Consider the following 13010-nt stretch of genomic DNA (forward strand, 5'->3'; position numbering starts at 1 on the left):
GTAATCTCACCTGCTAAGACCCTTATCTTCATAAAACCACTGAGTTCCTGAATAAATATTGTGCCACAGATTTAAATCTTCTGGGGGATTTGATGCAAGTGGTTGCTGAATTTTACGTCTCAGAAGCTCATATCTAAAGCAAAAGACAAGCAGGAACATCAGGATTATCTCAACTAATGTTATTACCAAAAATCAGGGTTTTTTTCCTGGTATGTGTGTGTGATGCATGATGCATGCATTCAAACATAAAGAATAATATCTTAAGTTTACCATTAAATATTTTTTCAGATAGACTTTTTTTTCTGGCTCTAGTATCATATATTCATTTCATTTGAAACAATCAGCTACATTCATATTGTATGACTATCAGCAAGAATGATAACCTTTTAGATTTTTTCTATGTCAGATTTGCCAAATCTTTATTGTTGGTTTCACACTTAGTAGAAATACAGAAAGCTTACCAAGTTAATGATTTCTTAAAATTTCTACCATCAATACTTTATAAACAATGATACTATTATTAACTCTGTATTCTTGGCCAAGTATCAAGTTCAGGTTACAACAAAGCCATTTTAGAATCACAACTCTTTTCTTTCATCTTATCTATATCCCTGACTGCACATTTTACAAGTTTTCCGATAGTAATAGTGTGCCAAAGAATTATAGCTTTCCCTTTAGAATTCTGAGATGTGTTTCTGCAACTGTGTCATGCAGAATATTCATCAGCATTGCCTAACTTAGAATAAAAATATACTTGAAAATCAAGAGGAAGATCATGAAGAGAATCCTTATAGAACAATAATCACAATTTCAAGGGTTTTCAGATCTTCTCAATATTATGATGATTCTGTGGTTTCATATAAGTCAAGATATCCAATATGATGTTGAATGATTATTATGAATGAGGGGATGGGAGGACTGGGATACTCAGTAAGAAATTAGTTCTTATGTTCAGTTGTAAGTAAAAGCTTCTTAACCAGGTATGGTGGTGCACACCTGAAATACCAGCTGAGGCAGGAGGATCATAAGTTCAAGACCAGCCTTAACAACCTAACAAAGACTCTGTCTCAAAAATAAATAAATAAATAAAATAAAAAGGGCCAGGGATGTGACTCAGTAGTTAAATGCCCCTGGGTTTAATCCCCAGTAGCCCCCCTCCCTCCAAAAAACCCCCAAAGTTAAAGCTTCTTCCCCTAATTTTTTGAGAGGTAATACCTTGCCAAAATCTACACTCTCTTACCTCAAATTAGGTCCATTTGGCTTGGATGTTGGCTGCCAAGAAATTCCAACATAAGACTCACTTAGTGGAATCACAGACAAGGGACCCACTTCCTGAGGTAGAGTGGGGTCTGTGGTAACATAGGTAGGTAAGCTCTCTGTGCACCCTCCTAGATACCCGTTACCCCCTGAGCAAGCAACAATCGTGACAGAATAATTGGTGAAAGGAATCAGGTGAGTAACTAATTGACTTAACGCTGAAGAGGTGACATTGGTTACTGTGATGTGTGGGTCGGGCATGCGGATCTCATAGCTAAGTATGTCTCCATTCTGGATGAGCGGAGGTTTCCAAGTGACCTGAAATAGAAGAGAAACTCAGAATCAGTGTGACAACACAGGGACAGAGCAACTCAAGTTCACAAGGCCTAGGATTTGGCTCTGCCTGTTCTCAGTGAAGTCGCTTTCCGCGTGACTGCCTTCTACTTAGCCTTTGTACTAGACGGTAATGAAGGGTTTGGGATCAATTAGCAGTCCACCAGGAAGTAAATGGAACGCTGTTTCCTGGGCTTGGCTTTTAGTCTTGATACTTTCTAGGACTGTCACACCAATACACACCTTAGCGATTCATCTCCGCTGTGGGTGTCCTGAAGGACACAGAGCGAGCACACGGAGAAAATTCACACATCCACAGGCATCAGTAGGACAGTGGCAGGATTTGATAGTGTTCTTGTTTACAACTCAATTAAAGGAAACATCAGAACTCTCTTGTTTGGAATGTTAGTGCGCATGCTATATGAATCACTTTTCTTTGTAGGATGGGGAAAGATTCGTCATTATTTGCCTTTTCTGGGGATGCACAATTGAGTTCTTGCATCTTATTTGTATGGAATTTAGCAAGTAAAGCAATAAGGACACTTCCTATGTCCAGGGATAGAGAATGGGCAGAGAGCTTTTTTAAAACGACAATCCAAGGCTGGTTTTATTTATCTAACACACGAATTTGTGCATCGTAAAAAAAAAAAAAGAAAAAAAAAATTAACAACATTTGGTAATAGAATTATTGTAATGTCTAAGATTTCTTTTCCAGCTACGTTTTGGGAGAGTGTAGTAATAACACACTAATGCTTTGGCGGAGAAAAAGGGCCCTAAAATCAGGCACATGAATTAAAAACCCCTTAGTATCTATTTATTTTGAAGTCCTTAAAGACAGATTTCAACAGGATGATATGTTATCTCTATTTATGACTATACATAAAATCAAAGTCAGAAAGAAATTAACTTTTAATTAAAATTAGAGTTTCTCAGTAGAAAAATGTTTCTTTCAGAAATGGCTTGCCTATCAAAATGATTTATTTGAGTGGCTCTCATTTAATTAGATTTTTTTCTCAGTTATTTTAAGTTGAGAAAGAAATAGAAAACTTAAAATAGAGAAGGACTGACCAAAATTTTCTATCTTAAATCAAAGACAAAACGTTTCCTCCAGAGGAATATGACCTGAGATTTTTATAAGAACATTCTTGCTGATTATTGTAACAAAACAGACTCCCCTGCCCACCGCCCCACCGCCACCCCACGATGGTTGAGCAGTGGCCCGGCTGATTACTAACAGCAATTCATAATTGACAAAGGACAGATATTTCTTCAACATTGGCTACCTGGCCTGAAGTCACTGTTAAAACTAAGAGCCTCTAGGAGGGTTCTAAGAAGAGACGCTGGAATAAAGAGTAGTTTCAGATGTGCTCCTTATGACTACACAGGATTTGCTGCATGCAAAAAAGACTCAAGAAAGGAACCTAAAGCAAGCAAAGATTGCACAGTGACATAAAGTTCTGTTTGCTTTTGGAGGTGCAGTGCTATCTGTGAACTTGGAAAACGAGTCAAGGTCAAGCTCTGGAGGCTTCCTAGTACTTGTAACATTCATGAAAAAAAACAAACAAACAAACAAACAAAAAAATGGAAGCACTGCTACTGTTAAATTCAACCTGATCCAGGTGAGGGATCCATGACTTCCCTGCCTTTTAAACAAGAATATTTTGAGAACTCAGACCAGGGTTTGGCCACAGTTGAATGAATGAAAATTTGGGAGACAGTCTGTTAGTAGTTGATCTAACAGTGAATTGATTTGGAACTTAGTATTGAGGCTGAGGAAAAGCCTTCATAAGATAAAACTTGAACTGCTTTAGCTGCCTTAGCACTGCACACTCTTGATGTTTTCACAATGACACTCGCCAAACAAGGCACTTCTCAGAATGTTGCCCAGTCTTTAAGTGACTCATGAGTGTATTTTGGGCTGTGGTTTTTTTTTTTTTTTTTTTTTTTTTTTTTGCTTCTGGAAGGACAGTTAACTTGATCCCTGATTTCCATGTTATTTCAAAACAGAACTTTTAAATCTTTATTTATTTATTTTTTTTGTTTGGGAATCTTTTTTTTTAAATTTGTTCTAATTAGTTATACATGACAGTAGAATGCATTTTTGTTTAGCTATTGTGGATATAGTATTAATAAAGGTTGGTGAGGATGAAGGGGGAAAAGTTTCACTCATATGTTACTGGTGGGAATGAAAATTGATGCAACCATTCTAGAAAGCAGTATGGAGATTCCTTAGAAAACTTGGAATAGAACTATTTGACCCAGTTACCACTCCTTGGTATATACCTGAAGGGCTTAAAATCAGCATACTATCAGGACACAGAGCACATTAATATTTATAGCAGCTCAATTCACAAAAGCTAAGTTGTGGAACCAACCTAGGTGCCCTTCAACAGATAAATGGATAAAGAAAATGTGGTACATATACACAATGGAATATTACTCAGCCAAAAAGAAGAATGAAATTATGGCACTTGCAGGTAAATGGATGAAACTGGAGACTACCATGCTAAGTAAAATAAGTCAGACCCCCAAAACCAAAGGCCAAATGTTCTCTCTGATACATAGATGCTAACACATGATAAGGGGGGATGGGAATAGAAGTTCATTGGCTTACACAAAGGGGAATAAGGGAAGGGGGAGGGGATGGGGATAGGGAAGACAGTATAATGAATCAGACATAATTTTCTTGTGTTCATATATGAATCCATGACCAATAAAACTCCACATAATGTACAACCTCAAGAATGGGAATTTATACTCCATGTACGTATGATATGTCAAAATACATTCTACTGTAAAAAGAGCAAATAAAAAACTAAAAAAAAAGAAAAAACTTGAATAAGGTATCTACCAACAGAGATGAAGGGATCTGATGTTAATGACTCTGGAGATGGTCATTTAAAGGTCATTTAAAGAGAAAACCCTGTTTTCTCTTCTATAGATGATTACATTAAAAATTAGCTATATTTTTCATTTCTTAAATGTTATATATTAAGCAAAATGTGTCTTTTGGAGAGTAGTGAATTAGTAGAAATGAATCTACTTTTCTAGAAATGTTTGAAGTATGATATGAAACGCTTTTTCTTCTTTTTTTATTTTTTCTTTTATTTATTTTTACTTGGTGCATTACAGTTATATAGAAAATTGGAATGGATTGTCATGCACTTCTACATGTAAATATGTAAATAGCATAATTTGGTAAACTTTGCTCCCTAGTCCTTTCCCTTTCCTTCTCTTTCTTCCTTCCCTTTGGTTTCCTGCTTCAACTCTATTGATTTACCTTCTATTTTCCTCAAGATCCCTCTATTCATTTCTTTTTTTCTCTACATATCAGAGAAAACCCTCAACCTATGGCTTTCTAGACCATGTGGAAAAGGACATCGTCATTATGGTCTACTGACCACAGGCTAAAAGAAATGGCATTTAATTTGATCACCCTCCTGAAAATATCCTGAAGCCATTATTAAAAATATACGTGTCCAAGGTTTTTAAGAAGCTAGTTAGTTAAGTGTTGGATTCTATTCTTTCCTATGTTTAAGACTCCACTCTCTATAGTATGTCCAAAATGTATGAGATTAAAGCTTTCAGTTTAGTTTCTCACAAGCTGTTTTACATCCATTTTACAAAGGAAATATTATAAAATATTGTTGCATCCCTGAAAAATCAGACAAAAGAACAGACTGTTGGAATGAATAAGCAAGAGTTGTGTTCTCTAAAACAATAATTTCACATTGAAAACCTTCAATTGGATTAATGGTTTCCTACCAGAAATAAAATGTTTATTTCAAAGACAGCTTGCCTATCAAAATGATTTGTTTGAGTGGCTTATTACTTAGATTTCCATTTCTTTGTTTAGTTATTGTAAATTATCAGAAAATAGGACAGGTAAATAACTGGTTAGGTGTTTAAGGACCCAAAACTTTTGCTAATTCTTTCATATCCTGAAAATCAGCTCTACAAAATAAGCATACTTTCAAAATTCCCTGTTTTAAGCAGAAACTAAGACATGTAGGTATGTTGATTGGCTTCAAGTCTGAAAAGAATAATACATATAAACATTGCAAACAACTTCCTTTCTTCTTTAATTCCATCACACTATATTTAAGGATCTTATGAATAAGAGTATTTACAAGGATTAATATAACAGATTGAGAATGGGTTAAGAACAAATTTATCTGATATGTGATCCGAGTTATGCTATTAAAGCTGTATGACTTTGAATGAAATACTTAACATCTTTGGGCCTTAGTGTCCCTATGTCTAAGGTCCTCATGTGTAAGGTGAATAAACAATTCTTGCCCTTATGTCTATATGTAAGTTTGCATAATTCGTTTGCTTTTGTTTTTGGTTAATTTTTGGCTGTGCTAGAGATGGAACCCCAGCCCTTGTCCATGCTAGGCAAACACTCTACTACTACAAACCTGCACCCCCAACCTGAGGTTGCATAATTATGAGACTATTAACCAATAGAAGATTTGAATGTACAAGAGGGGAAAATGGTGTGGGAATATTTGACTCTATACAGCAATTTCTCTTCACAACGGATTTCCTGAAAACTCATACAGAGTAAGGTGGGTAATAAATATTTATTGAAATAAAATTAGAGTTATTCTTAAAAATATCTTCCTTCCCATTAGAAATGCTAATATTAACCACCAATATCAAATACTATATTTGTATTTTGCAGTCAGAGAAAGAATACATTCTTCCTCACCTCTTTCCATTCATTGCAATTACCCTTTTAAGGTGAGAAAATCATATATTATTCTTCTATACTTTTTTGTATGCTCATACAAGCAAAGCAAATGTGTCTGCACACATGTAAGATCTCTTTCTTCTTCATGTTTTTACAGAAAAAAAGTTATTTCCTACCCCTTATGTGGCAACTGGCCTTTCAGACAATAAAATATGGACACAGTTTATCATTTTTTGCTGTTATGTAATATTCTTTTCATGAATGAATATTGAAATGCTTGCAACAGATGCCATGGCATTTGCTTTATATTGGATAGGATTACCAAGGATTGCTATGCCAAAAGTTAAATATATCTAATTTTAACCATCATTGATTGATACTTTCCAAAAAAGTTGAGATAATTCACTTTATAACAAACAAGTAAAGCATCCATGATCTGTGTCCTCACAAACTCTTGAAATTATTGATTTTAATTCTTTTGCCAATTTTGTTTTTTAATTTGCATTTCCCTGACTTTGGTAAAAGGTAAATCTTTGTGAATATTACTGACTGTATCTTCTTAAATTGTTTCTATTCAATTATTTTTATTACAAATTATAAAAAGTTATTTGTATATTATGGAGAGAGCATTAATTTGTAAATGTAATACAGATATGTTTTCTCCATGTATCCTTTAGATTTTAACATGTGGGGGTTCTCATGCATTGTAAAAAATAATTATATCATCTTCTAGAAACATATAACTATCTTTTCTTTTAAAGCTACCTATTTTCATTTTTTCTAAAGGGATTCCTCACTTTAGAACATAAAGCGCTCCTATATTTTCTCCCAAACCTTCTATTTTATAACACTAATTTTGAACATTAAATTTATTGAAATTTAAGTATATAGTGTGATAGAGTGATCTGTTTATTTCCTTACACATGAACAGTCTGGCCACTATCACTTTTAAAGTAAACCATCCATTCCCAATGAAATAAAATACCTCTTTTATAATAAGTTGAGCTCCCACATATGTTTATTTCTCTTTCTAATTCTCTAGTCTGTTCCAATGACCATTTGAGCATTTGCCTTTTTTTTTCTGGTTTGAATCAGAGGATGTTTTTAAATTTTTAAAAAATTTTAGTTTGTTATATATGACAATAAAATGCATTACAATTTATATTACACATATAGAGCACAGTTTTTTATATCTCTGGTTGTACACAGAGTAGAGTCACATCTTTTGTGTCTTCATACATGTACTTAGGGTAATGATGTCCATTTCATTCAACCATCTTTCCTACCTCTCCTTCCCCTCCATCTCCTTTGCCCTATCTAGAGTTCATTTTAATCCACCCCGCCAACGCAGCATATTATGAATCAGAATCCTTAAATTAGAGAAATCATTTGGCATTTGGTTTGGGGGGATTGGCTAATTTCACTTAGCCTTATTTCTCCAGCTCCATCCATTTGCATGCAAATGCCATGATTTTATTCTCTTTTAAGGCTGAATAATATTCCATTGTGTATATATATATATCACATTTTCTTTATCCATTCATCTTATGAAGGACATTTAGGTTGGTTCCACAGTTTAACTATTGTGAGTTGTGCTGCTATAAACATTGATGTGGCTGTGTCCCTGTTTTTAAGTTCTTTGGGTATAGACTGAGGAGTGAGACAGCTGGGTCAAATGGTGGTTCTATTTCCAGTTTTCCAAGGATTCTCCACACTGCTTTCCAGATTGGCTGTACCAATTTGCAGTCCCACCAGAAATGTATGAGTGTGCTTTTTTCCCCACATCCTCGCCAACACTTATTGTTGTTTGTATTCTTAATAGCTGCCATTCTGACTGGAGTGAGATGTAATCTTAGAGTAGTTTTACATTTCTAGCAATTAGAGAAATGCAAATCAAAACTACTCATAGATTTCATATCACTCCAGTTGCCTATTTTTAAGGTTATTATTCAGTATTTTAAAGTCTATGCTATAAAGTAAATATCATCTCAGTTTTCATTTCTTCTATAACTTTCTTCTGAATATTTCCAACTAATCTTGTATTTATACTTAAAGATCATCATTCCAGTTTGAAAGAAAATGAAACAAAACCATCATTGGCATTCTGATTTGAATGAAGTAAGTTTCTATGTTAACTCTTCCTTCTTTCCAGGAAGAGGGTGTAGTCTCCACATGTTGCATTATGAAGAAGTAGTTTAGAGTTCAGGGCCATATTGCATGGGTGTGAATCTCCAGGTTATTTGTCATGTAAGTTTTGGCAGGCTACTTCATCTCTCAATTCTCATTTTTCCTGTATGTGAAATGGGGATACTGATGAAATCAGTCTGGCAAGGTTGTGCTAAGGATTCAATGAGAACAATTCCTGGACACAGTAAAAATTTGGTATTAGTTTTCATTATTATTTTCTTCTGTAAAATATTTATAATGATTTTACTTATGGTTTGATTTAAGCAGATATCAAAAATCAGCCCATCTTTAAAAACCAGTGGACTTAAGACTCAACTCCTTTGACTTTGGTTTATTATCAGACCTGTAAATAAGGGGCACTAAATGTATACAGCAGAGCAACATGAGGACTGGATGTGGTCAAGGTGACACTGTTGCTTCTCATGGTGCACAGGTCTAGGCAGTGGCTTTGCCTGTCTGAGCTGAACTGAGGACCCTTCCAGGTGAGAGGAGTTGAGAACCGCAGGCATGCTCTCTTTTACTCTGCTTTAACTGTGAAAAGACGGGTGGGAACATCAGGGTTTAGGGGCCTGTGACATCACTGTAAATGAGCTTTGTTTGCTGCATCTCAGCTTAGTTATTTCTGCATTGTCTTTCTTATTTATCATCAGTTGAACCAACAGCTCCACACAACAATCTGCATATTGACTTTATCCTACTTAAATATCTTTCTTTCTCTTCTGATTTTACTTTGCATTTTTGTTAGAAATGACTGCTGATTCTGATAAGTGCTTTTTCTGCATCTATTCATTTAAAAATGGGCTTTCTCCTTTAATTCATTGATGTAAGAAGTATGGTAATACTTTTGAGACATCTTTACAATTTTGGAATCAAATCAAATTTGTCCCAGTATATCATTCTTTTAATATATGGCCTAATTCAATTTGCAAACATTTTCTAGAAGTTTGGATATGTATTCATTTGTGAAGTTACTCTAATTCACTGACTTATCTTTTTCAGTATCAGTAGAGAGACTTTTTCCAAGTTCATAAAATGAAATGAATTTTCTTAAGAAATTCATGAGCAAAAAAAAGTGCCTGTGTTTCTTTTCTTTTCTTTTAGATAACACCATTTCTTTTCGATTACATAATTATTTTCCTTGTACTCAGATTGTAGGAATGTGATTTTGATCTACTCTGCCCTCCAGTTATCTTTTCTTGATATTCATGTCTAAGCCAAGTCACATCACCTCTTTTTATACTTACTAATGTTTTACTTTGAATTTATTTTTTAGTTGGCATGAGTTTGAGTCATTTCTCTTTCTTTCTGCATCAGACTGGATTCTTACAGACACACGGTGTGAAAATAAAAAGAACTAGGTGATCCTATGGCTTGAATACCCTTTGCTGCCTCCAAAAGCTCACATTAAAATCTAATCCCCATAGCGAAGTATTAAGGGTGGAATCATAAACTGTATGATGTAAAGAGGTGTAATCTACAGGAGGTGATTGGAATTAGCTAAATTTATGAGCATAGAACCCCCATGACTGAATATTGGTGGCTTTATAAGAAGAGGGAGACAGACCAGAAAAGAATCATACATATACCCCTGCAGGTCCTGTCTTTTCCCATATGATACCCTGTACTGCCTTAGAATTCTGCCTGTAAAAAGGTCATTCCAGGTACATCCCTTTTAAAAATAACTTTTTAAAGAAGTTAAAGCTAGGGTATCATATCTTTATATTCCAGGAAAGTTCCTTCTTAGGAACTTTTAGATCACTCATCTGGAATTGCCACCACTCTGTGGGCCTCTGGTGATTGCCCTTGTAATTCATCCCCCATAGCCAAGCTAATCTAAACTTCTCTAGCAATGTGACAAGGCACGTATATTGTTTCGTTCCTGGATGACATTACAAAATCAAAAGAGGAGAAGAAATAAAGAAAAATCCAGGCAACTTGTTCCGGATACTTTTGATCACTGTTTATATATGCTGAATCAAGTACCATTGTGCATTGAGCTATTATTCTTCTGAAAATACTTGTTCTTTTTCAGATCTGCCACCCTCAGCAATGCCTAGTTATAAAATTTTTGTTAGAAAGAATCCAGAACAATGTCCATTATGTAGCTTTGCCTTTGTGAAGGGCTATGTTTGTTATGTGGCATCCTATTGATTGGTACTGTCACAAAAGTTTTGCAAAATTCCCTCAGGATTGAAAAGAAAAGTCATTTCTGAAATGATTAATAACTCTAGTTTTTTTTTTGTTGTTGTTGTTGCTGTTGTTTTTGAGTGCAGAGCAATTCTTAAAACTGCCAAATTCATATTATAGACTTGGTATATATCATAAATGTATGCTTAAAAATTATTTTCCTTTGAATGTTTAACAACAGAAGTCGATATACTTTTGATATGCCTATCAAAAAAGGTAGATTGTTTTAACCAGTTTTCTATTGAATCTAACTAATAAAGACTTCTTAAAACAGCCCTTAGTTTGTAGGTTAAATTAAATTTCTTCAGCAATTTGCACTATTTAGCATCACCTAGTGTTTGCCTTTGGTGGGGGAAAGAGAGCACACAACAGAGATCCAAGCAATAATTCCAACAGATGAACTTTGCTGTTATGCAAATGTCCTTTGTTTTGTGCTCTGGTGAGCAAGCTACTGTACCAATGCTTTTGGCAGTGGTACAAGACTGAATCCATGGAAGCATGTGTGTATTTACACAAAAGAGGCTTCTAAGCTACAAAACTCCCTCCTGTTTGGTTACACTAATTTCCCTTGAATGAAGTTTGTATGCCAGCCAAAACAATGGTAGTTATCCTGTTCTCTAGAGTTCATTCCCAAAAGAATGAGGCGAGTAATTGAACGCTTTCTAGATACACCAGGAATATGCGGTTTTTCTTTTTTCCCCTATTCTCTCGATTCTTTGATCTTTTAAAAAATAAATATCAGAATATCGGTGATTGGAACTTTTGTTAATATGCTAATCTGTTTCTCTGTATTTTCCCATCTCTTCTCATTTTCTGATCTATTTAAATCTGACGTGGTGGTTAAGCTAAGCATCCCATTGTGGCATTCAAAGTATTTCAGGTGTGCGAGGCAAATGGAAGCATCTCAACAATATAATTAAGGGGATACAGGGAGAAATGAAAAACTGACATCAAATTCGAGATAGTTTGGGCCAAAGGCCAAAACCCAGTTTCTCCAGTGAATGCCTAAAACAACAAATGCATTTGTTTTGTCAGTAGATGGCTCTGTTCAACACGGAGTCAATCCAGGGTAAATTCCTAAGTCTGAAGAGGAGACAGAACACTCAGTATCTTACCTTGGCCGCATCAGGCCCTAGCACCTGCACCACAGGCGGCTGGATCCCAGCGGGTCGTGAAGGTCTCGTGGTAACTTCCACCCAAGCACTGCTGTTTGTGCCTCCATTAAGAGTGCTCATCAGTATCCGGTATTCATATCTTGACCAAGGGCTGAGAGCAGGAGTCTTGTCAATAAACCTCATGGGATGACTTCTTGGGAGAGTCACCAAGGTAGTAACTTCTCCCCTCCCTTTGCCTCTTCTCTCAATTGTGAAGTTCTCCACCACGCCATTGGGGTTGGTGGGTGGTTGCCAAGATATAATGACAGAAGTCGGAGTATCAGAGAACAGCTCTGGACTTGGGATACCTTCTGGTGCCCCTGGGAGTGTCCATACAGTCTGGGACTCTGGTGACAGCGAGCATCCTTTGGAAGTACAGGCTTCTACCTGGAACTTATAGGGGGTATACGGGTGTAAATGGAACACTGTGCAATTAGTGGCACTTCCAGAAGTGCTCAAGTAGAGATGGCCATGTTGGTAAATGTTATAATGGGTAATGACTCCATTGCTCCTCAGAGGACGTTGCCAGGTGACCAACATCATTCTTGACTTTACATCCAGAAGAACTGGAGGGTCTATAGGTCCAGGTTCTATAAAGCAGAATAAACCCAAGATGTGATACCTCATGGAAACTTACCACAGCTCCTCAAATATACAGCTAAAATGAGGGATAACTCTCCAAAAAGGACTTGAAAATAAAAACTTAGTAAAGGCCAATAAGTAAACAAACACAGACCACAAAGACAAGGATCACGGCTGCCTTGCTCGTTAATGTGCATGAAATACTTGTTGAATATCATTGTGCTAAAGTTGTCATTTTGCTTCCTAAGAGAGCTCTATCAAAATCATTTCTTTTTATTAAAGCTAATGATGAAAAATATGAGGAATTTTTAAAATTAAGGCACGAGAAGAGAAACATCCAAGAAGGCAGTTGTAACCAAAGTTGTAGCTTCTACTACATTTTTTCCCTAGCACCCCACTAACTAATTATAATCAATAACACTATCATAACAAACCCGCATATTTTATAACCCAGTAAAAGCCTTCAGCATCTCTCATTATATATTCCATATTATGCTTGCTTCTGTTTATCATTCTAATCCATGTTTTGCAATTTATCTACTCCCTGTTAATATTATAGGTGATTTTTTACTGTGACTGTGACAGAAGCTGCCGATTTAGCTCTTTCACCTACT

The 13010-nt window shown here is 35.6% G+C and overlaps 1 protein-coding gene across 12 annotated transcripts in view; it reads right to left on the bottom strand.

Moving 5' to 3' along the window:
* Positions 1 to 13010, bottom strand: part of Ush2a (usherin) — a 738328-nt gene that overhangs the window by 228352 nt on the left and 496966 nt on the right. For all 12 annotated transcript variants that reach the window (XM_078022812.1, XM_078022814.1, XM_078022813.1 and 9 more), the window contains 3 exons: positions 11776 to 12404; positions 1241 to 1575; positions 11 to 133 (listed from right to left, as the gene is read on the bottom strand). In XM_078022812.1, coding sequence (XP_077878938.1) covers positions 11 to 133; positions 1241 to 1575; positions 11776 to 12404 — 1087 coding nt within the window. The remainder of the gene's footprint in view (positions 1 to 10; positions 134 to 1240; positions 1576 to 11775; positions 12405 to 13010) is intronic.

Source organism: Ictidomys tridecemlineatus, chromosome 10, assembly GCF_052094955.1.
Source record: "Ictidomys tridecemlineatus isolate mIctTri1 chromosome 10, mIctTri1.hap1, whole genome shotgun sequence".
NCBI classification, from domain to species: domain Eukaryota; kingdom Metazoa; phylum Chordata; class Mammalia; order Rodentia; family Sciuridae; genus Ictidomys; species Ictidomys tridecemlineatus.